This window comes from Solea senegalensis, linkage group LG17 (assembly GCF_019176455.1).
Source record: "Solea senegalensis isolate Sse05_10M linkage group LG17, IFAPA_SoseM_1, whole genome shotgun sequence".
Classification (NCBI taxonomy): Eukaryota; Metazoa; Chordata; class Actinopteri; order Pleuronectiformes; family Soleidae; genus Solea; species Solea senegalensis.
In genome coordinates, this window is record NC_058037.1 from 14,143,134 (window position 1) to 14,166,720 (window position 23,587).

A 23,587-nucleotide genomic window follows, 5' to 3' on the forward strand; every position below is an offset into this window, starting at 1 on the left:
GCCTCTCACCATCAAATATGACTGTTTTCAGTCCAACTGATACAGATCCATACAAGGACCTCACGAGTGCATCTCATTCAGTACAGTAAATAAACCTCTGATGTCTCCACTGTCTCTGCTCACCTGGGTTAAAGGGCAGAGGCCTGACCACAGTGACCAGATCACAGCAAATGACCCAAGAAATCACAGCAAGAATTTAAACTCAACCACACGCAGGGCGTCTGCATGTGGATCAGATTTTATTTGGTTCACGTGCTGATTGTATCTAATCACACGTTCACATTTGCAAGGCTTGGAATAAACATCAGAGGAATGAATATCATCATTGGTGTCAGTATAATAAATAAATAAAAAAGAAGTCTCAGTCATTTACTAATCACTTGCCACATGCTGTTTGCCTTTGAACTGTCTGTGACCCGCCTGGCCTGCCTTTGATCTGCCTTCTGTTCTCTTGAAAAGTTCCAGAAAAAGGTTCTTAAAAAGAAGTTAAAAGAGGAAGTGAGAGCATTTTAGTCAACCAAACACTCACTAATGACACAGGAGGCCATAGATCATGACAAAAGAAGAGAGTATTTAGACTAAGTCTAACTTGCATGGAATAGAGTTCTCAACGGGTCAGGTCAAAACATCTGCAGATGAGGCGGCTCGGGTCGGCTCGGGTCGGGTCGGGCCGGGTCGGGCCTCGAGCCTCATTTTTCCACTCATAAAACGCATTTCTTGCAAATTGTAAATGACATGTTGTTTGTTGTGAATCATCGCTGGTCACGTGTGGCCAACATACTGCACAGCTGGCAGCCGTGCGTCAACGGCATGCGCACCACTCCACAAAGCCGCAACAGCTGCGGATGCTGCCGCTGACCAAAGGGCAAACGCACAACAGCATGTGAAGTCCCGCCTGTTAACTGCGCAGCCGGTACCGGAGGACCCAGATGACGCGAGCCAGGAGACGAGTAGACGGACAACAGCAGCAAATAAAACACTGCGATTTGATCAATGGGAAAAATGTGAAAGAGAAAATGCTGACTCAGATAATAAAGAAAACAGGAAAACAGTGGGAAATGTCAACTCAGCATTCCCAACTAGTGAAGAAAACAGGAAAACAAGAGTTTTCTTGTTGGGAATGCCGACTCAGCGCTCCCAATTAATAATAAAGAAAACAGGTTGGACTCAGCATTCCACTCGACATTCCCAACTAGTAAAGAAAATAGGAAAACAAGAGTTGGAAATGCTGACTAAGCAATTCCAAGAGAACTGGATAAGTACAAGTAACGTGACCAGTGCAAGTGTGAGTTCTGCTTTGACGTCATTGTCACTTATGGGAGTTTCTCTGATACAAATGACTGATGTACTCGTGTGTGTTCATGAATAACAGTGCAGTTAAATCTGTGTCATTATGTACCTGCATTTAACGTCAGTTTTCTCTTATATAATATATAAAATGTTTTTTTTCATTTGTGTATTATGACAAAATTAAATTACTATATTACTGTAGATTTATATCTTTGTTATTTATGTTCAAAATCAATTCAAAAATGACATAAGAGCTCTTTTTACTCTTTTAACAACAGATACTGACATTGACTGAAGATGAAAAGTGAATGAGAGAGAAACGAGACATAAATTATAATTATTATTGCCTTGCTAGGCAAAAACTGGACAAGTGATGTTAACTTTTTTATTTATAAGTTTGAGGACAAACTCAGAGGAAAAGAAGCAAAAGCAGAAGTAAAATATGTTCTAACCTTGCTGTTGACTGGATGTGTTGTTGTTGGATGGTGGCGCCCTCTTGTGGTTGATGAACTGCAGCACAAGAGTCTTGGTCAAACCACAGAGAAGAATGATGTGTCGAGAAAATGGAAAGATATTTCATTTCATTTAACGTGCAACGATATTATTTTATTTCCAGTGCTTTACAGACAAAAGAAACACTTTCTTCCAACACCTTCACTTCACTTTATTTCTCGCAGGTATAAATTTCAAGCAAAAACAATTTAGAAACCCAAAGATCCTGTTTCCCCGTCACAATGAAATCCTCACTATAGTCACATTATTATGTCTTTCTCTATGAAGAATTACAGATCAGTCAGTTAAAGTTTGGGTGATAATCCAATGCCTTATTTCCCATTTTTACATGGTCACACTTAAATAACACCTGCTACAATATCATCTTTAGGAGTGTGAAGCAGAAATAAACACAATAAATGAAGGATCAAACGTCTCAGAGAAACGGGACTTTTGTAAATTCTGCACAAAGAAAATAGTGTGACAATTTGGCAAATGAACATTTGTTATTAGGGATGACTCAATACCACCGTTTTGTTTTTGATAACAATGTCACAACCGCGAGTTCCTACCGATAGTTGAATTGGTCAGTTTTAGTCTTTTAGCTGTTTACCAGCTATTTGAAAAATATAAAGCTTCATCTGCGTGACATTTACAGCTTTACTTGGACTTTAGTTTATCAATTAGAATGATTTTGGTCAGTATTGGACTGATACCGATACAAAGTATCAGATCAGCTCATCTCAACCTTTGATTTTTTTCCCCTTTCTACATAAACCAATCATGGGTACCTTTAGAGGCGCTGAACAGGTATAATTAATATTATTATGAGACATAACTGTCAAACATGAGGCAAAATCATTGGTATATATATATATATGTATAAGAATAATAACCTTTCAAAGACCCAAAGGACAGTTAATAATACAAAAAGAAAAACAGGAACAAATGTCACATAAGACCCTGGAAATCATTTCTAGTGCTTTGATTTTTTTGTACTTATTTTGTCTTATTTTGTAGTTTTGCTCCATGTGTGTTTAGTTGATGCTGCTTTCCTGTTTTATTTTGTCATTTTACTTCCTGTGTTGTGTTTTCCCTCCACTGTTGATTGCCTGACACTCCCTGTGTTCAGTTATTTCCCCGCCTCCTTAGTGTATTTAGGCCCGGCTCATACTTTTCCATTTCCCCGCGTCTGTTCGTATAATGTCGTCATCCTACATCTGCTCCCTGGAGCCCAATCATCTCACCGCCAGTTGGTGGCGCTGAGACAATGGAAGAGGGCAACCTCATAGAGAAAGTGCTTGAAAAATAAGTGAGACTGGCTACACTAACGAGGACTCTCACTTTAGAATGGAACCGTGGATCTGTAAGCGCATGTGAGAGCGTGAACCCGCTCCGTCCAAGTCCAAGTTTCCGTGTCGGAAATCCGAGTTTCGACATTCTTTCACTTCCAGTTGTGACACACGACTACAACTGGAAAATAGTACGCTGTGTTCCAAATACATCGGAAGTCGGAGGTCGGAGGTCGGGACAGGTCCATGGATAAAAATGTAGCAGTGTTTGAATGAGTGTCAGAGCTGGTGAGGTTACTCCAACTTTCCAACGTTGGAAGACAGATGTGAGGAAAACGGAGAAATTCTGACTTCCGATTACAACTGGAATGCACCGTGTGACCCAGGTCATCCGTTTCCGTGTTTCGGATTTTTTCAACTCATTAACCGTAAGAGTAAGAGCTATGCTATGCTAAGGACCGAGTGGCTTATTATGTGATATTATGAAGATATCATCCTGTGTGATGTAAACTATGATTATCTCCTACTCACAATCAAGGGCCTTTTGTGCCTCAGCTTATAATGCTTCTATCTGTAGTTGGAAATGGACCTGGAAATGTCTGAGGTCAGGGGGCGTGCCTATGTCAGGAACGCCCCCTAAACATGGGTTTCCAACTTGGAAACTTGTAGCAACTTCACCAACATGAGAATCCAGAATAACTGCCACCATAGAAATCATCCCAACTGTTTAAACTGAACGCGGTGAGTTGGTTGAGACATTAGCTTCAGTGTCTGAAGTAAATGGGACGCAGCATTAACCACGTTCATCACTAGGAGATGTCTGTCGTCGACCCTTAACTACCATCATGTCACATTTGGTCTGATATGTACAATAATAGTCGTGTCATTTTCAAAAACATGCACTCACTGGTTTGCAGAAATGTATTCTAGCATCGCGTGATCTTTAAAGACTGGGTTTGCTCTGTGTGCTAAACTATGATCTGAACACAGAACGTGTTTTTGCAATAATAATTAAAGCAAAAGAGTTTTAACTCAGCAGCAGCTCAGTCCATGAGGAGAAAAAAACGAAACAAAAACGCACTATAACACCCAACCTATACCAACGTGTTAACTTGGAATATCATGCAATTAAATACCATCTATAGCATAAATCTAAGTCACCACAAAGAAACTGCAAATGTACATAAACAGTGTTGATACTAGGAGATCGACCGTTGTCATCATTTCAGTAGTTAACTTGTAATGTTTGGTACATAGAGAGTCGCTTACGAACCACAGGAGTATGTTAGCATGCTGCATGGTTTTCACGGTCTCACAGAGGAGGGGGGGGAGGAGGAGGAGGAGCTTCAGGGGTCAAATACACTCCAGAGGGAAATAAAAAAACAACCCTGTTGAACAAGAAAGGGATAATTAAATACACCCACTGGTGTCTCGCGCTGTGAGACGCGTGGCACTGATTGTTCAGTTCACACAGACAGTCTTAGTCGTGCAGAAAAGAAGAAGAAACAGGGACAGGAATCATGCTCGTCGTTAAAAAACACAGCAGGTTTAGAATATAGAATATACTGTACACTTAACGACAGACTGCAGCCATGATTATACTAGAGGGAGGGAGGGAGGGAGGGAGCAGAAGGTGAAAGGTGAGGAGGTGAGGAGGCCCCATGTGTTGCCTGACAGAAGACAAGACACCGAGTAAAGAGTTTCCCTTTGTTGTTCGCAGACTGATGCGCCCCCTGTGGTTGAGGTGGTGGGGGAGACAGAGAGAGAAGAGTGAGGTGGGTGTGCGGAGAGCAGGTGGAACAATCGTGGAAATCAGACTCCTCAGTCCTTTCGACTCACCCTCCCCATCCACCTCCGCTCAGTCTCACTGTCTTTGATTATCCACTTGTTCTCTCGACGTCCTCCTCCTCTGTCGCACATACCTGGGAAGAAATGTTTGAACTTTTAATATCATTCACATTGATTACTGAATGGGTCTAAATTAGAAATGGGTTTAAATTTCAGTCAATTCTACCTGATGACGTCACAGAATGATCTCAAGAAATCCCAAACTTTTAGATTTGAGCAAAAGTGTAAAATCTGAGTTCATACTGGTGACGTGTCCAGGGTGTGACCCCCGCCTGTCGCCCTATGTCAGCTGAGATTGGCACAGCGAGGATACAGCGGTAGAAGATGGATGGATGGATCTCATCTCATCACAGAATTTAGTAGATCTGACTCTCTAGACGAGGTTTCATCCGTGTCTGATGCAGATTATGGATTTGGCAGCAATTTACATTTAACATGTGAAGTTCACAAGTTCAGATGTGTTTATCTCAGCAACATCAAAACAGAGCTTTTATACAAGATGGTAAGCAACTTCAATTATATATCATTCATTTCAAAGCTGTGAAATAAAGTAATCATTTCAATTTGAATCATTTTCTTTGATTACTGGGAGTTGAAAATGAAAAACAACAGGTCGATACTTTCCACAGAGGTGGTTTTAATGTAAACACTGTGGGTGTGTCTGTACATGGAGGAATAGTTAGTGAAACACGGTGAATACAACCCAGTCCTCACCATGGCCCTTCACAAAACATGATCATTTGTGATGCTGTTGTGTTTTTCGTACCTCATCCCTGCAGCGGGGCAGCAGGAGCACCTGAGCAGTGAAAGTGGACATTTTGCCACCGGCTCTCCCTGCGGTGCCACACCCTGGTCTCTTCTGATTGGCTGGAGCGAGGACGGCCCTGCCCGTCCACGAATTGCGTCAGGCGTATGTAGGCAATGCAGGCGGCGTCGTCTCCGATCATGTGCACGTGAGGGTTGAGGATGGTGGTGTGGATGGGTTTGCTGTTCTTGGCGAGGACTGGCGGTGGAAAACAGGAGAGTTCAGAGTCAGAGGGTTAATCAGTGGGTTGGAGACAGACTCTAATGTGGTCGTCTTACGATTGTCAAAGTAGAATCGGTGGAAGTCCATTCCCTCAACCAGGTTTCCCAGCCCCTCAGGTTCAAACGAGGTCAGACCGGGGTCACAGATCTTTCTGTGGAAACATGGAGGGTGAGTCCTCAAACGTCATGGTCTGTATTTATATAAAATATAAATCAAATCACAACGTAGCACTGTACATAGTTAGGCAACAGAAACCCAACAGTTCACACAATGAGCAAACACGAGGCATCAGTGGAGAGAAAAAAAACAATGTTTACTCTGACAGATCCAAACTCAGACTCATGTGCAGTATCTGCCTCGACCGGTTGGGGTGAAAGGAAAAATGTGGGACAGAGGAGAGAGACCAGGAGCAGATATAACTAGTAATAACTGGTAATAACAGGTAATAACTGTTAATATATATGTTGAGTTAATGTGAATTTGTTGACAAGCCAACTTTACTGGTGAACTCTGAGGGAGGACCTCTAATGTACAAACAACCAGGTACAGTCGCCTATGTTATAGCATGTTTTATAATATGATGACATTGTTTACATTTTGCCTGATATTTGAAACAAAAAAGCCTGAAAAAAGAAAAAACTGTTGCTCAGGCTGAAATTCACCCTGTTGTAAGTTGATATACCATCAGAACTATCTTGAACACATTATCATTTGTAGGTGTCACGTTAAAATATTCTACTTGCGACCACGTTTGAGGAACTTCCCTTCTGAGGAAGACAACAGGAAGTGGTTATTTTTCTGTCTGACTCAAGTTAAATAAAAGAAGGTAACAATGTCACTCAGCTCCCACCAAATAAACACAGGTTAAAATGTAACAGAACGATGTGACTGCACACTCTTTTGTACACGACGCCCCAAGGATGAAGCAGTAACATTTGTAGCCCCCTCCTCTCCATCTGCCCAGCATTAATCTTAATTGTGTGCCGAGTAGAGAGAGAGAGAAAACAATGACTGTAATTACTCTTTAATCTTTTAATACAAAGACAAAGCACATCAGCCCGTCGATCAGACGAAGGCTGCTGTATGGCTGAAGCTTTGGGATCACACGGTCCCTGCAGCTCATAACTTTCAGGGTTACAAACACGACACAGTGACAGTATGGAAGAGGCGGAGTCAGACTCACGCGTAGGCCTCGAAGTCCCCGTTGTTGACCGCCTCGATGAGCTGCTCTGTGATCTTGATGATCTCCTGTTTACGAGCTGTGGAGAGATGAAAACATAAAGACTCAGCATTAGTATAATGTGAAATGACACCGTGCGGACACTCTCCCTGCTCAAAGGTCAAGGGTCAGACTCACTCACAAACATTGAAACGCACCGGAGAGCCTGTTGCTCATGTTGTTGGTCACCTCTCTGTCATTCCAGTCTCCCTCAGTTGTCTTCTTTCCTCTTTGACAGCTGATCGTCACCTACAGTAAAACTCTCTCCACCTCTGTCCATCATGGCTTTTGTTAGCATGCGAGCCTGCTCAAGCTCATCACGCTATTCTTGTCCCAGCTCTCTATCAGATTTAGCGTGTCCTCCTTCCCTCGTTTCCTCCTGACACTGAGAGAAGGAAGGCTTAGCTTGCTCTGATTCTCTCTCTCCCTCTCCCTCTCCCTCCCTCCCTCCCTCCCTCTCTCTCGACCTCATCTCACTCCATTTGAATCCTCATTTTAATTGACCTCATAAGCTTTTGGGTCAAATAAAGAAAAACAGAATAGAAAAAGAAAGAAAAGAAATCCGATAAAAAAGAGGGATAATTAACTTTAATCCTCACCTGTTGATCGTTACACATTTTTGTGTATTTATTTATTTATTTATTCACATTCACTGACCGTATTTCAAGCCTTTTACTTTTTTTTAAAATAGTCTCTGTAACTCCTCCCAAAGACGGCAAAAATAGACTGTGATCACCTGAGGCCGATTAATGTACTGACTCTATCATCATCAGACGTCTTGAACATTGTTTGCGTAATAAAAACCCGGCGGATCTAAATGAATTAGATCTGGCAAAGACAAACAGGATCATATCAGCAGGACACTGCACATAATATAATGATAATAATAATACAAAGAATGGAATAGAATAGATTAACCTCAGTTGGGCTCAGTTTCTCTATAGAGTCCGATACAAGTTTGGATTTTGTTGAAGTGATTGAAGAGTTATATAATCGACCCACAGCCAGAATTGAAATTCAAATTGTATTCGCAGACGATGGCATATGGTTGAATGTCTGCCTACACAATAAATGAAGACACACATTCTTGTGTTTAATTATGAACCTACAAAACAAATCACTGAGAAAAACACACTCAAATGGAACACGACTCAATAAAATACACAGAATATAGAAACTGCTATATTTGACAGTAACTTTAAACCTCTGAGTTGAAGATTAAAGGCAGACGCAGGAAGGTGGAATCTTTAGGTTCTAGAGTTGAATCAGTGAAAAATAGCTCTTATATCTCGATTACCTGTGTAAATTCCCTCCTTACAATTTAAAGAATGGGATAAACTTATATTTATAGTATTATATATATAGTATAAATATAGTATTATATTTATAGAGTTTTATGGAAGGGCATAAAACCAAGAATCAGATAGAAAACTTTACTTTACTAAAAAAAAGAAAATGGGGAAATGAGGCTGGAACATGACGTTAGTGTGAGAATCTGGTCGGTTTTCACATCATTGCATGAACGTTGTGAATATTGTGGTGGATAAAAATAAATCAAAACTGAGTGCTGATTACTGTAAAAAAGCACAACAAAAACACACAGGGTCATAGAAGGTGAGCTGAGGACGGATTGTGCACATACACAGTCTAAGTCTAAGTCTAACCTTGGAAACATGAGACTGCACGAGTCCTGAAACAAGCACGATGGATCGGGAACGACTCAGTGTGGATGTCAGTCGCAAGTCAAATCCCTTTGGGCTTAGAGGGTTTAAATTGAACAGATTTTTCTTATATTGCAATATAACCTGGGTTATTTATATTACAGTGCACATACATCTCTCTCTTTCTACCTCATTTCAACTCTACATCTGTGTTTAGTATGATCGTGAGTGTGTCACCTATAAAAAGTGTGTGTGTGTGTTCCAGGTATTCCTCATGTTGTGGGGACCTACATCTGATTACAGTCACATCATGGGTCTCCATAAAGTGAAGACACTTGTATGGTTATGGTTAGGCCAGTAGTAGTTATGGTTAAGGTTACAGAGTGTGTGTGTGTGTGTGTGTGTGTGTGCGTACCCTACCTTTCATATCCTCATCCTCAATAGTCGTGTTGCTGCTGTCTGACGATTCCTGCAAAGTGGTAACAAACATGATCATGACTCAGATTGATGAATATAACACACATGTATATACAGTATATACATACATCAATATAGCACTGTGCAAAAGTTTAAGACCACGACTAGCTTTGTTGTCTGTCAACATCTGTGATCATTGGCCTCTTCAGTGGAAAGATGTGACTGATCCTTTATAGGAAAACGCTTCTTCATAACGTACAGTGTGTGTGTGTGTGTGTGTGTGTAATGCTCAAGCATGTCATTAATAAACCTGGCGTGATAAATATTTTTCGTGCCATTTTTGACATGAAATACTAAAGAAAAACACAGGTTTACCAGTGACATTATCATGGTTCCAATAATCCTGCTATTGTCCAAGGACACTTAAACACTTAAAGCTCCAGTGTGTAAGATTAAGGAGAATTTTTTTTATAAATGTAAATAAATAAATGTACAGTCACATAATCGTATAAGTTGTTTCTTATTACTCATATCGGGGCCGGCTCCATGATAAGAGAGTGTGAGGTGAGCAACAACAAACTGTTACACACTGTAAGCTTGCAGATGTCACGGGGTCACCTGCTGACGGACTGTTTTTCGTTTATCACCCGTGTTCATCCGCTTTACTGACTCTCACATTTTCCCCGCCCACTTCCACACCTGGCCCTCATTATCCTCATCAGCCTCCCATTCAGTCTCCCTCTGTCAGATCGTCATGCCATGCGCCCTGCTCTCGTCCTGCCTGAGGTTTTCTAAAGTTATTTTGATACTTGAAATACATTTTATTTTTGGACACTCTGAATTTGTGATGTTGGCTTCAGTGCTTTCTGAGACCTTCTCAAATGTTAATACTGTATACATATTAGGGACGCATTCATTTCACTAGATTTCATGTGCTGGAGTTTAGAAATGTAATATTTGGTCGAACATTTCCTGGACTTTGTGGTTGGATTCTAATAAAAAGATTGAGAAATACTTAAAAATGTTATAACTAAAAATTATAACTTTGCTAAAACAACAAATAGAATGGTGGCCAAAGACTTTTGCACAGTACCGTACAAACACAAGTTCATGCTAACCTAAGGACTTTCATCAAATCTATGACACATGACTCCACCTGAACACCACACCTTTGCTGGAGATACAGAACTGTGACTCAGTAGCCACAGCAGCAGCAGCAGCAGCCGCCGCAGCAGCAGCAGCAGCAGCAGCACAATGGCACAATCCCATCAGCAGATTGTGCCAAACCAGCAAAGACACACAAAAGTGAGTGTACGGCACATGACATTTATAGAGTGTGTACAGTGGGACAGGATCAACCTGCTCGGACAGCAGCAGGGTCACTGCAGCTCTGTTTACAAGAGCAGTAAAAGACAAACGCCTCACAGGACAGGAGTCCCAGCTCCAACAGTGTCCATCTCTCTCATGCATACATGGATAAAATAGACACACACAGGGATACAGTACTGTATGCAAAGATACTCAAAAAAATAACATCCTGTAAAAAAGGTTTTTTTTCCAAATACAGACCGGTTTTAGCAACACAGATTGAAAACAAGGGTGACAAATGTTTAAGAAATGAAGAGATGGAGTGACAGGGGAAGTGTACCTTGGTTCCATCTATTGGATTATGGATAACAGTAGTCTGAGGCTCCTGGAGGAAGAATGGAGAGAAAGCAGGAAGAAGTGCAGGCAGGAAGGAGAGAGGAGAGTGTGTGTGAGGCCGATGAGGGATAAGAAGGAACGTATTATGATGAAAATAAAAGTTTGAGATAAAAGAGCAGAGGGCAGAGTGTGAGTCATTAAAGAGAGAGAGAGAGAGAGAGAGAGAGAGAGAGAGGGGAATGACATCCTTATTCTGAGTGATGGTCATAAACGGGTTAATGAATAAAACAGACACTCCCTGAGACATGGACGCACTCTGTGGTTCACACAGTGAAAACATGGCTGCCATGCTAATAAAGGTCACAATAACAATAAGACCGCTGCTGTATCTCACCTCACAAATGCTAACTGCTCACTCTCTTGCACCAAAGTCCGTGCAGAATAACACAAAGACAACACGTCTTCATTTACTGATGTAAATATGATACTGATGTGGATCAACAACTCCTCATGACGTCAGTGAAGCATCACCATTGAAATCTACACACATTTTTCTGTGATGGGACAAAGTTAGAATATTATCGCTCATCACCACAAAAGGCCTGAGGTGAATTTCTATTGTCGTGAACAGAGACGTAAAAATCGTGTCTAGCTCAGCAGCGTACAGTCCTGGTGATTGATTTTGGACAGGCTGCATCTTTTCTCATGGTTCATTATAATCTTATTGAATTTGTATCTGCAATGTTTCTGACACCTGACGTGCACACACACGGCTGTGATTGTTTAAATCTAAGAATCTAAAAAAAATGATATTAAAACCATTTTTCTGAATATTTTGGTCTGAATAATCTCGATAAACTACATTGGTTAACTGATCAGAGTAGACTGACCTTTGTTGGTGTATTAATACCATATCCTATATCACTGAAACCTGTCAAAACTGAAGTGAGACATGAAATACAAAGGTTTTAAATCCATACAGCATGAGTAAAGTCTACAAACTACACAACAAAGCAAAACAAACCGCCTTAAATGGGACGATAGGAAGTTGAAATGAGACGTTCCCTAAATTGTCAAATATTCCTTTAAAAGCTGCAAAACTTTTATTATCGTACAGAAAATCATAAAAATGCACTGTCCTACACTACGCCTCTCTCTCACACACACACACACACACACGGACGGACAGATGGACAGACAGAGGGCTGCATACCAGTGCAGCAGAGGGGATGTTGCCTTTGGAACTGGTGACTATGCTGTTTCTCGTGCTGTTTGTCTGCGGCTGTGCAGGAAACACAAAGTCCTACAGTTAGTGTTCAGCAGCGAGGGTGAAATGTGTCATAAGCAGGTTGTGACGTGGGACGTTAGTGTGTTAGAATAAAAGAAATAAATAAATAAAAAATGAAAACTGGAAGAAATGGTGTCATAGAGGTAAAAATAGCAGACAGAAGCAGAGAAAAGAGGTGGATGTGAGCGCACTCATCCAACTTTGAGAGAGCAGACACTGTATCGATGCAACTCCCACCATGTTTCTGACTTCAGTGGGTGTCATGGAATTAGACAGAGAGGTTTGGTACGCTCCATCATGTCAAAGCAGCGACAGCGTCACAACTCACACTCTCTGCTCTTACCCCGGGGTTTCCCTGCCTCACATCTGTCAGACATAGAGACACAAGCATCACGTCCATTTCGTCCAACTGCAGGATTTTGAAAAATGCCAAAAAGAGGGCTGAGGGCTGAGGGTGAGAGAGAGTGAGAGAGAGGCGCATGGCGATCCTAGACTCTGGGAGGCCCCAGGCAAAGAAGCTAATTGGGGCCCTTTACCATCCCTCCCCACCCTCATTAAAGTTGGAAAGATGAATGTCTATTAAAAGTGGGTCGTCTACGTAGCAGGAATGTGAAGTGTTTTCTTGGCCGAGAAAGACAGAAAAATATCATTTTGGCTCATGTAGATAAACGACAACAACTCCCAGCATCCACTGCGCATGCTGCCCCGTGAGAGTCTCGCTGTCTCAAGCTCTGAAGCAGACAGCGCTAGCTAGTGTAAACACACACATTAAATTAAATTTATTAAATGTCTAATAACTATAACTGACTTATAGTCAGGCAGGAAAGTTTAACTCAGTGTAATCTGAGTCAGTTCTATTGATCAAGTTCAGATGTGTATATCTGTGGAGTAGTTTAAAGTACGTGAAGCTCACACAGACACTGCACGAGCCTGCACGAGCCATGGTGTCGTACTGATGTGTTTGTTTCTGTAATTTCACAGGTTAAGAACCTTAAATCCATGCACGGATTTCTCAGGTCTGTGCTCTGAGTGCTCGTGTTTTAACAAACAAGACATTAACTGTCTGATGTGGAGGCAAAACCATTTCCTTCTTTCCTCACTCCCTCTGTGCTGTGATTTGATTTCCACCAACCCCAAGGGGAAGTATCGGCCACTTAACTTCACTGACTCAGAGACTCCAGCTGTGGTCCATATGCTTTTCCATTAGCGATCGTACCTGCTATGTTTTTAAATACCTGCTCTTGCGCAGTTCCAAGCGAGCTGAGCTGATACTAGACGAGTGAGTGCAATGTCACATGACACATGAATCAGTAGTAATGGATTATTATATTATTATTATTATTATTATTAACATGAATTATAGTAATGGAAAACCATACCAAACCATGTTGAGTCCACTTTGTTAGGGACTGCACAGCATCCCGTATTTTATACGACTCTACACTGATGCTTTTCTACGAGCTGCTGGTCTGATGTCAGACACACAGACCACTGCCTCACTCTAGTCTTCAGCTGTGAATGAGACATATTTTTAATGCTACAATATGATTATTATTGAATTGTCAAATGTAAAAACTCTCTCTCTCTCTCACAGAGCAGTGAACAGAGCCTCATGTCTGATCTTTAATCTCTCTGTCAGTGCTTTTTTCTTTCATATTTTAAACATGTTTAAAACATTGATGCCTTTTTTGTGTCAAATGTGTTATAATTAGGAGAGAAACTGTGTTTAAAGTTTAAAGAAAGCTTTTTGTGTCGATTCTACATTCACACCATGATTTTATATAAATAAATAACTGTTATAAGCTTCAGGTTTATGCACAATTAATTAATTCGTTTTTATTCATTTTTTTTAACGATTGACGGCCCTAGTTAAAAGCTTTCATTTGGATGTTTTTCCCCTCACACATCAGCCAGGTGATCTGTGATAAGATTTAAAAGATTGTAAATTAAGCAGTTACTCAGTGTAATAGTCACACAACACTTGATAGAAAAGGTGATTTTTACTCTCCAGAGGACGTTGATGGATGAAAACTGGGTTTCTGCACTGATACTGAAATAGCACCAGCAGTGTGTGTGTGTGTGTGTGTGTGTGTGTGCACTGGTGTGATGGAGAAGCTGTGATTATGTAATGATAGATTAATCATCTGGTGGGAAATAATCTCAGATTAGTATCAGGCCACCAGAGGGAAGAGGAGGGGAGGAGGAGAGGCTGAAGAGGGGAAGGAGGCACAGGTTAATGTAGAGAGCGTATGTCAAAAATAAAAGACTGAAGGAGAAGAAAGAGGTGGTGAATAAAACAATAAGTCACACACCTTCAGTCTCACAAACACAGTTATAATCTCCTTAAAACAAAACATTGACGTCTCATGTCAAAAGTCTTATAAACCCAAAATACCATTTGGTTGAAGCTCAGACAAAAATTCACAATGTCAATAATAAAAGTTTTCTATTGCAGTAGAATTCAGGATCCTTAGATGAAAGCAGTTATAGTTGTGTTCCAATACTTGACTGACAGAAGTCACTCATCGTGGACAACCCGTCTGTTTCTAAAGACAAAACCAGCACGTGTGTCCTGGGCGGTCACTTAAAAACCTCGCCCACATTGAATCGTCATCAGATCCGTGTGAAAGATCAAGGAACTATAAACAAACATGACTAAAAGACCAAGCGTTTACTAAGTTAATCACATGTTTTAATGTTGGACTTTCAATTTGCTGCATTTTCTTCATTCAAGACGTTTTTGTTTGATATTCCGAGCACAATGTGGAGGGGAAGAACCCTGATCAGGAGCTGGCTCATGAGGTGAATTATTCAGTTGATGCACTGTGTGTTATTACATTAAATACCCTGAAAGAATGGTTTTAAAACCTGCAACAGCCTAGACCAATGACACAATCCAGGCATTCATGCTGTTCCTCTGTTCTCTTCCATCATCCTTGTACTTGGTTCAGTGCATGTTCTGATGTGATGAAGATTTAAAGCGTATTGTACAAACATACAATGGGGGTGGTGAAAAAAAGTCTATCCTCAGAAAATAATTGAGAACCACTGGATTAAGTAATGGGATTATGCACATAATGTACAGACTGTACACATGACTAGAGTGACAGGTGAGAAACAGAGAAGCCATTGAGGCCACGGGGCAACAAGGTGTCAGAGATTATTTGGGGAAGATGAAATGAGGCCTTCACGGTCAAACTCATGAACAGTGTTCTGCAGAGTCCACGCCACCGGGTAGAATATTCACAGCCACACATCAGTAAATAAACAGCACAATGGTGTGGACACCAGAGACGCCACAAACCTTCCATATCTCAGACGCTGCTTGACGTTAGTTATTGTTATTCCAATATAGCTCATGATATAACATATAGTTTAGGTTGTGCTTTAACTTCACACCGATCACGCACATTTTCATAAACTAAAAGTTTTATCATTTAATTCAAGTGACTAAAGTGTGTTGTTACTCTTCTGTTATTAGTAGTGATAAACTGATACCACACCACACTCTCTTCTAAAAATCACGTTCGTTATAGCGTACACATAAAAATGTAAAATCGATATACAATCTAAGAATCCTATATATATCACAAACTTTACTATGTAAATACAAATCAATTATTTCTTCTTTCCAGGTTTACACAGTTGGAGAAGTGCGTTCATAGTTGAACGTGTCTGAAATGATGGAACGTGTCAGACAGATGCTCAGAACAGTGGTATCGTGCCATCCCTAGTTTTACGTACACAGTCCTGCAAAGTCCTGGACTTAAGAGGTTAAACTCCGAGCTAAGTAACACCATGTTGTTTGTTTTCGTTACGCTATTACTTTAACAATCAATAGATCATTGAATAAAATGGCGCTGATGCCTTACTGAGCTGAAACATGTAAGCAGAAGTGAAGGACGGGGGAATGACACAGACAATATGCTTATGCTGAGCCAAGAACATTAGCCTGAGATATTAAAAGTCAGCAAAGTCAGATCACCCTCAGCGTACTGCATTTGCCTTTGATCACAAATATTTATGGAATAATAATAAAAGTAGTTCTGAGGGGAGTAAACGGGATGTGAAGAGAAAGAAAAGGGAATGTCTTACCTTGACATCAGCCTTCTTGTTGAGGAGACTCTTGGCTGCTGCGGAGAAGCAGAATGACACACCCTCAGATGGAAGAGTACACATCATACACCTTCATACGACCACAAACACAGCTGCAGGTGCACACACACACACACACACACACACACGATGACGATGCAGGCATGCTCGTCAAAGCCTTTATGCACAACACACAAAGAGTGACTCAGTGCATATCTCTCCACAATTCCTCCCCGTCACTCTTAAAGGAGAAAAAAAAAAAAAAACCATCTGTCATCACTCCCTCTGCCCCGTCCTTTAAAACTCTGACAAATAAACAACAACTAGCACCTCCTAACCCTGACCCACAGAGCTTTAGATAAGCAGAAGAAAAAAAGTCTAATTCTCCATATAATCCACACACACACACTGAGGAGGAAGTAGAATGGATTTCCAGTTATAATGTGATAATGGCTTTGTTAATCTCAAGTCAGAGTATCAGATGAATTTAGCGGGAAACGCTGGAGAGTTCATTGATGGGCAGGACAGAACCGCGTGTGTGTGTGTGTGTGTTTTACTGCTGTGGATAACACACACACACACACACACACACACACACAGAAACATGCATCATGTTCACATCACATGATGATGGATGACAGACAGTTTGAGTGTTCATCAGCTTTGCATCAGCTTTTTTCCTCATGTTTTCAGCACTCACACACACACACACACACACACACACACACACACACACACACACACTTCCAAAAACCTAAACTGTCCCTTTAAAAGCCTCACTACATCAATGCTAGATGCTTTTTGCACCAAACATCCTCAGGCTTCCCTCTTCCATCTTTATCCACTTCACACACACACACACACACACACACACACACACACACACACACACACACACACACACACACACACACACACACACACACACGCAGAGTTTTCTAAGCCCCTGTAACCCGCAGCCATCAGGACATGAGAGAGGAAGCTGCTTACCTTGGCAAAAAAAAAAGAAACCAGAAGCATTAGGAAGGAAGGAAAGTAGAGGAAGGAATTAGGAATTAAAACAAGACGAGGGTCAGAGGAAGCATTTGGTGATTATTTTTATGTAAAGATTTTAAGATACTGTATTATTAATCATTTTCAAAGATGCAAGTAATAGTTCAACTTAAAGTGAGAGTCTACCTTGTTCCACGATGCCGGCGGTGGTTCCAGCTACTGCACTGACTGAGGCAGGGGCTGTGGTCTGTCGACCCACTGAAACACACACACACACACACACAAAAGGACATAGTTAAAAAATGTAAGTACAATGTAAAAATCTTACGCCATTACCAGCTTTGTCATTTTTTGAAAACACAAATAAATCTTTACTAAAAGTTTGACATATTTCTGGATCCCGCCTTTGCTGAATGCTGCTGTAATCCATGACACAAATATCACATATTAAAGATGATTTGAGAGCAATGTTATGTCATTTCTAGACTCTGGGCCATCAAACAATTGCCTTTACTTTACATTTAACACTTTAAATGAACACTTTATATATTCAGATTAATTTAAGGGTTAGAGAAATAGTCAAGAACAGTCAGAAACACTATATTATGCACACATTATGTCATGACTTAAGTCCCCATATGAAAAGTGCACTTAAACCCTAATCTTGCTGATGCAAAATAACACATTTATGTAGGACATCGTCAGTGATCGTTTGCATTTTTAATGAAGCGATGCGACTCATTTATTTATAATATTAACAAGCTTCCAGGGAGTTCATCTTGTATAACATGTGTATGTAAAGCTCAAGCATGTCTTCAGTAGACCTTTTCCACAGCAGCCATTGTGGTATAAGCTAGTGGGACAAACACAGGTTTTTACTAATGACATTCATTTTGATTTTAAATAACCAGGGTCATGCTAAAGTTCAAATAGAGACACTAAATCTGAAACATTGAAAAAGTACTTCATTTAATACTGCATACATATTTACTGTATTATCTGGCTGTCATTTAATACAAAGTTTAAGAAATGACATATGATAATTATCCCATTGCTAAATAAACTAATGTAACAGTGGCCAATTATTTTAGCACAGTATTGCACACGGCAACAAAACACAACAAAAACAGGCAAACAAGCTCAAGCCCTCTTAAGAGAATAACTAAATTAAGCATGAATCTTTTATAAATGAAAGGGCCACAAGTTCATCTTCAGAGTCAACCACACACAGACAAACACAATGGATAATAAAAACACAGAAGATATAATATTGTTTTGTCTATGTTCTAATAATGCATTTCTTCTTTTTTTTCCAGTGCAACAGATTTTCAATTTTGAAGCATTAACTTTTTGACTTTGAGTCAGTATATTTTTTTTCCAGGCTTTTAAACCTTCTCTGGAGAACTAGAAGCTGTGTGCACATATCTGCCTCTTTAATGCATGCAGAGAATAATATTGATCCACTGCTGTATTAAAGTGCTCCAACTGGGAATGGTATGGTATTTTCTCTGTAACTCCAACCTTCATCATGGAGAAGAACCTTCTCCAACATCACCTGGACTAATGCTGAGCACAACAACAGTATCAAAGTCATACACTATTGGAAATGACAAGAAGGAAAGCTGGAACGCTAACATATCTACTCTGGGACAGGTGGGTAAAAAGACACGGGTGCAAATCAAGGCGGGATGGGTGATTAGAGAAACTAAAGGTCAGCCTGTAAAATGACACAAAATAGGGAAGAACTACGTCAACAGTCCATAGTCCACGACACAAGAGAAATACTTGATCCCAACATACAGAAAGGGGAGAGTCCTCCATGTCTGGAGAGGAGGGCGGAACAGGGCTGGACTGGGACAAAAAATGGCCGCCCACCATGACTATTTACACGATATGCGGAGACACATGACTATTGTGTTGTTTCAAATGTTTCAAATGAAAATAAAGCACCGTAGCCTACGTGGAAGAGAGTAACCATGTTAAAAGACTACTACTCACAGAGACTCAGTGTCACAATTCTACGGTTGTCTATGGGTATCTAACAATTTTGTAGTGATAATTTATCATTTATATCTTCACAGTTAAGTGTAAAGTATTGAAATTATAGTAGCGTCTCTACTGCCTCTCTGGTCAAACACCAGCTACTACATTCAGATATTGCCATTGGCTTTTCCACTGCATGGTCCTGGCATGACTCGCCTCGCCTCAGCACGGCTTTTTGCTTTTCCATCAGAGATAGCACCTGGTGCCTGGTACTTGTTTTAGTACCTGATCTGGCGAGGTTCTAAGTGAGCTGGGCCGACCTGACACTGACGACTGTCGTCCACTGAGTGGCCAGAGTGTTTTCTCTGGAACACAAGATTCAAAGCCAACAATGGCGAACTGTAAAATCTAAGCTAAAAATCCTGAAAATGTGCGTTAATCAAACTGTGCCGAGTCGAGGCGAGTTGGGACCATGCAGTGGAGCTTGGTCCTCCCCTTTTTAAGCGTGCACAGCAGTGTGCAGATACTTGCTTCTTTGACAGGTGACAGTCAGTCACCTGTCACAGTGAGTGCACAGTGCACGAGTTTAAAGCGAGACTCTGCCATTGAAGTACATGCACTGCACCATTAACAGCAGCGTACAGAGCGTACGACACGTGAGTAAACGACATGTGAGCAAACTGACTGAAATATCCTCACATGTGAGACGCAGCGAGAGGCTCCTTCTCTCAGCTGCATCAAGCTGAGTTATGACTGTAGTTCAACATGTTCCACTGTTAGCAAATATCTCTGCTGCGTTTCCCGCTCACTCTGACACTGCCGCCCATCAACCTGCTGTGTGTTCATCAGTCTGTGTGTGTGTGTGAATGTGTGAAGACATGGCAGAAGACAGATGGGATGTCATCCTGTCCTCCCCTCTCATGTACCGCTCAGGGCACTGACTCTCTCTGTTTCTCTTCATCAGGCAGAACTCACCAGAGAAGTTCCTGGAGACAAGCATGGTGGTCAAGATGGCTCCCTGTGGATGGACATGAAAGGACAAAAGTCAGAATACGCCTTCACAAGATAAATTAAAGTGTCACAATTGTGTTCACTTGGCAGAAATATGAATTTCAAAAGGTTGTGCAAAAGAAAAAACAATACATTTTTAGACGTATCATAGTCATTATTGGTTAGTGGTTAGCGCTCTTGCCATTGCAGCAAGAAATCCTGGGTTCAGGACTTGGAATCAGTTTACATGTTCGCCGGTTTCTTCACACCCTCCAAAAACATTCAATATGGGGATTAGGCAAATGTGACATGTGAGTGTGAGAGTGAATTGTTGTTGTTTATCTCTACATGTGTCCATCTGTCCAGGGTGTGACCCCGCCTATAACTTCACATAAAATCTTGCTTTTTCAAAATAAAAGCTCAGGCTCATGCAGACACAGTGTGGGGACGTTTTTCACAACCTTGAGTTTCCTCCTGGCGTTGAACTTCTTCAGGCACTCGACAGTCTCCTGCCTGTGCATCATGGAGGCCACGGTTGAGCGTTGCTGTGGAGAGACAGAGAGACAGAGAGACAGACAGAGAGAGAGAGACAGAGAGAGAGAGAGAGAGAGAGAGAGACATGCTGAAAATAACACAGTGGAGCAGCAGCACAGTGACAGTGACAGCTTTATGTGGGCAGGAGCTGTCGTCCTACAGACTCACAGTTTGATTGTGATGCTCATCATATCTGGCAAATAATACAAAAAATCTAAATAAAATAATATGTACAGTGTCCTGACAAACATCGTTTGTTGTAGGTTGTATTCTGTCTCTCACAGACAGACAGCACACGTGGGTGAAGTATTTTAGAAGATACTGTCATTTATATTTAAAAAATAAAACATTACATTTTTGGAACATGGTGAATGGAAAGTGACAGACTTGCAAAATAAGCTTTTTCTTTCAAGTGACGCTTGATTGATTGATTTATCCACATGTGTTTTTTATTATACATCTATAATGATCTATAATCTGAATACAAGTGTATTATACTTTCCGCGTGTGTCTTCATGAAAGTTGCTTACATTAATAAAAGGCCTGTGATAATGAATGTGTCATAGTGGGTGTATATTAAATGATATATTACTGTTTTGTACTGTCATATAAATGACTACATCGTGACTGGTTGCCACTTGATTTTAACTAAAGGATTTCACAGCAGTTTTAACTAATATCTAACATCTGACAAAGTGATTATTATTGTTCTAAGTCAGTGTTTCCCAAATGTTCTACATGAAGACGCACTTCTGAAACACGGCAAATGATTGTGACTCAAATCACAATATAAAACCACAGCTGTGACACTTTAATATCAGAACTGGAATCAGTGAAAGAATCATTTCTGAGACGTTGGGTCAATGAATTACAACATAGTTGTATGTATGTTGTTTAAAACATACAGTATACACGTCAATCTTGACTAAAAGCTCGGAACTACTCAGCAAATTTGTTTGGGCACCTATAATAAGCAGATAAAAGTGCTTCAGCTGTAAATACTTCACATCTGTCCACATCTGTCCACAGCTGTCTTTTCTCCTTCACAGTCTCTGAGATAAGTTGCTCTTTTGCCTCTTGTGAAGAACAAATGTGTTCCACATAAGCTGAGCTATCAGACACGGCATGTTTGGAAACAGCAGCTTCACACAGATGTTCATAAAGACGGACAGTTGGAGGGTCAACCTGGGGGCCATGTGATGTAGTTTCCTGTGTGTGTGTGTGTACTTACGCAGACCCATGGGTGCTTCAGAGCCTCCTGGGCATTGATCCTCTTGGCCGGGTTGATCGTCAGCATCTGGTTGATCAGATTTTTTGCCTCCGGAGTCACTGTGTCCCACTCAGGGGAGGGAAACTGATGCACACACACACACACACACACACACACACACACACACAGACATTACAGTATATCACACATACACACTAGGGATAGGTATAAATGTTCAATTATTGGCTTGTAGTGCCGGCCCAAGCCTCCATGGGGCCCTAAACTGAAATTGATTTGGGGGCCCCCCCTCTAAATTGTTTTGTTTTGTTTTATCATAAGAAGGGCAGTAAAATCGCATTTGCACTTTCACACTGAAAGTGAAGTGTGGTGACACTGAAACGGAATTCAGTATCAAAGATCATGAGTGCATTTCTGTTGTGATAAGAGCGACAGGTTCTCACGTCATACGCTCCAGCTTTGATCTGCTGGTAGAGTTTGTGCTGGTCCTCGTCCCAGAACGGAGGGTAACCGACCAACAGGATGTACAGGATCACACCTGCACACACACAAACAAAAGTGATGAAAGTGATGAAAGTGATAATGACGATAAAACAAACATTTGGGAATAAAGAACTTTTTAAACCAGCTGAAAAAAACAAAATAATCTACTTCTTCTTTAGGGGTCGTCACAGCAGATATTCTGCGTCCATCTGTCCTCATGAACCTGAACCTTCTCTGTGGTCTTCCTCTTTTCCTCCTGCCTGGCACCATCTCTCCGCTGCACGTGACCAAACCATCTCGACCGTGACTCTCTTACTTTATCTCCAAACCATTAAGTGAAAGGCGTCTTTTAAAGGTACGTTTTTCAAATGACTGGTCACAGCTTAAAAGCCGTGGTCAGCTGATCTCGGCGGCCTGACTGGACAGTGTGGAGAGACAGAAGAGAAGACACAGAGTAATAGCTCACCACATGCCCAGATGTCCACAGGTTTACCATATGCCTCCTTTCTCAGCACCTCTGGGGACAAGTAGCCAGGGGTTCCTGCGAAGCCTGCACACACACACACACACACACACACACACACACACACACACACAAATCGAGGTCCAGCTACTAATGGGTAACTGTTTTTACCCAAATAACAAACTGAGGGGGAGAAAGTACCAAACACATTTAATGAATAAGCAAAAACCTTATATAAGGGTTAGGGAATGTTGTTGTGTGTCGTTGTGTGTCGTTGTGTGTCAGGAACGTACCAAACCAAGCCTGCTGGTCTCCCTGAACCTCGATGGCCAGTCCAAAGTCGGCCAGCTTCACCGCTGCATTCTTACACTTGCTGGCCAGCAGCAGGTTCTCCGGCTGCATGTTGGTGACACCAAACGGTTAGAAGTAGAAACTTGAAAAGTGAAGGAGGCTGATTTGAACGTCAAATTATATCACAATATTCCATCATTAACAACAGCATGAGTATGAAGCAAATGTATTCTTTTAAGAAGATAGAAAACTCTTGGTATTAAGTGACGACATGAAGTCATTTGGAGAGCCGCATGTGGCCCACGGGCCGTGAGTTTGAAACCTCAGCATTAGGATTCATGAACAACAA

General features: G+C 41.2%; 1 protein-coding gene across 11 annotated transcripts in view; it reads right to left on the bottom strand.

The window, feature by feature from the left end:
• Positions 1–1,611: 1,611 nt before the first annotated feature.
• LOC122783734 (calcium/calmodulin-dependent protein kinase type II subunit beta-like) overlaps positions 1,612–23,587 on the bottom strand; it is a 41,070-nt gene continuing 19,094 nt past the window's right edge. For 3 of the 11 annotated variants that reach the window (XM_044048544.1, XM_044048545.1, XM_044048553.1), the window contains 15 exons: positions 23,241–23,343; positions 22,951–23,034; positions 22,445–22,539; positions 22,005–22,127; positions 20,701–20,784; positions 20,225–20,267; positions 17,453–17,524; positions 16,274–16,311; positions 12,104–12,172; positions 10,895–10,939; positions 9,250–9,298; positions 7,133–7,208; positions 6,006–6,100; positions 5,689–5,925; positions 1,934–4,996 (listed from right to left, as the gene is read on the bottom strand). In XM_044048544.1, the coding sequence (XP_043904479.1) occupies positions 5,690–5,925; positions 6,006–6,100; positions 7,133–7,208; positions 9,250–9,298; positions 10,895–10,939; positions 12,104–12,172; positions 16,274–16,311; positions 17,453–17,524; positions 20,225–20,267; positions 20,701–20,784; positions 22,005–22,127; positions 22,445–22,539; positions 22,951–23,034; positions 23,241–23,343 (1,212 nt within the window). In that variant the 3' untranslated portion in view covers positions 1,934–4,996; position 5,689. Of the gene's footprint in view, positions 1,801–1,933; positions 4,997–5,688; positions 5,926–6,005; positions 6,101–7,132; positions 7,209–9,249; positions 9,299–10,894; positions 10,940–12,103; positions 12,173–16,273; positions 16,312–17,452; positions 17,525–20,224; positions 20,268–20,700; positions 20,785–22,004; positions 22,128–22,444; positions 22,540–22,950; positions 23,035–23,240; positions 23,344–23,587 lie in introns of those variants that run through there. The other 8 variants (XM_044048547.1, XM_044048546.1, XM_044048554.1 and 5 more) reach the window with 6 other exon arrangements.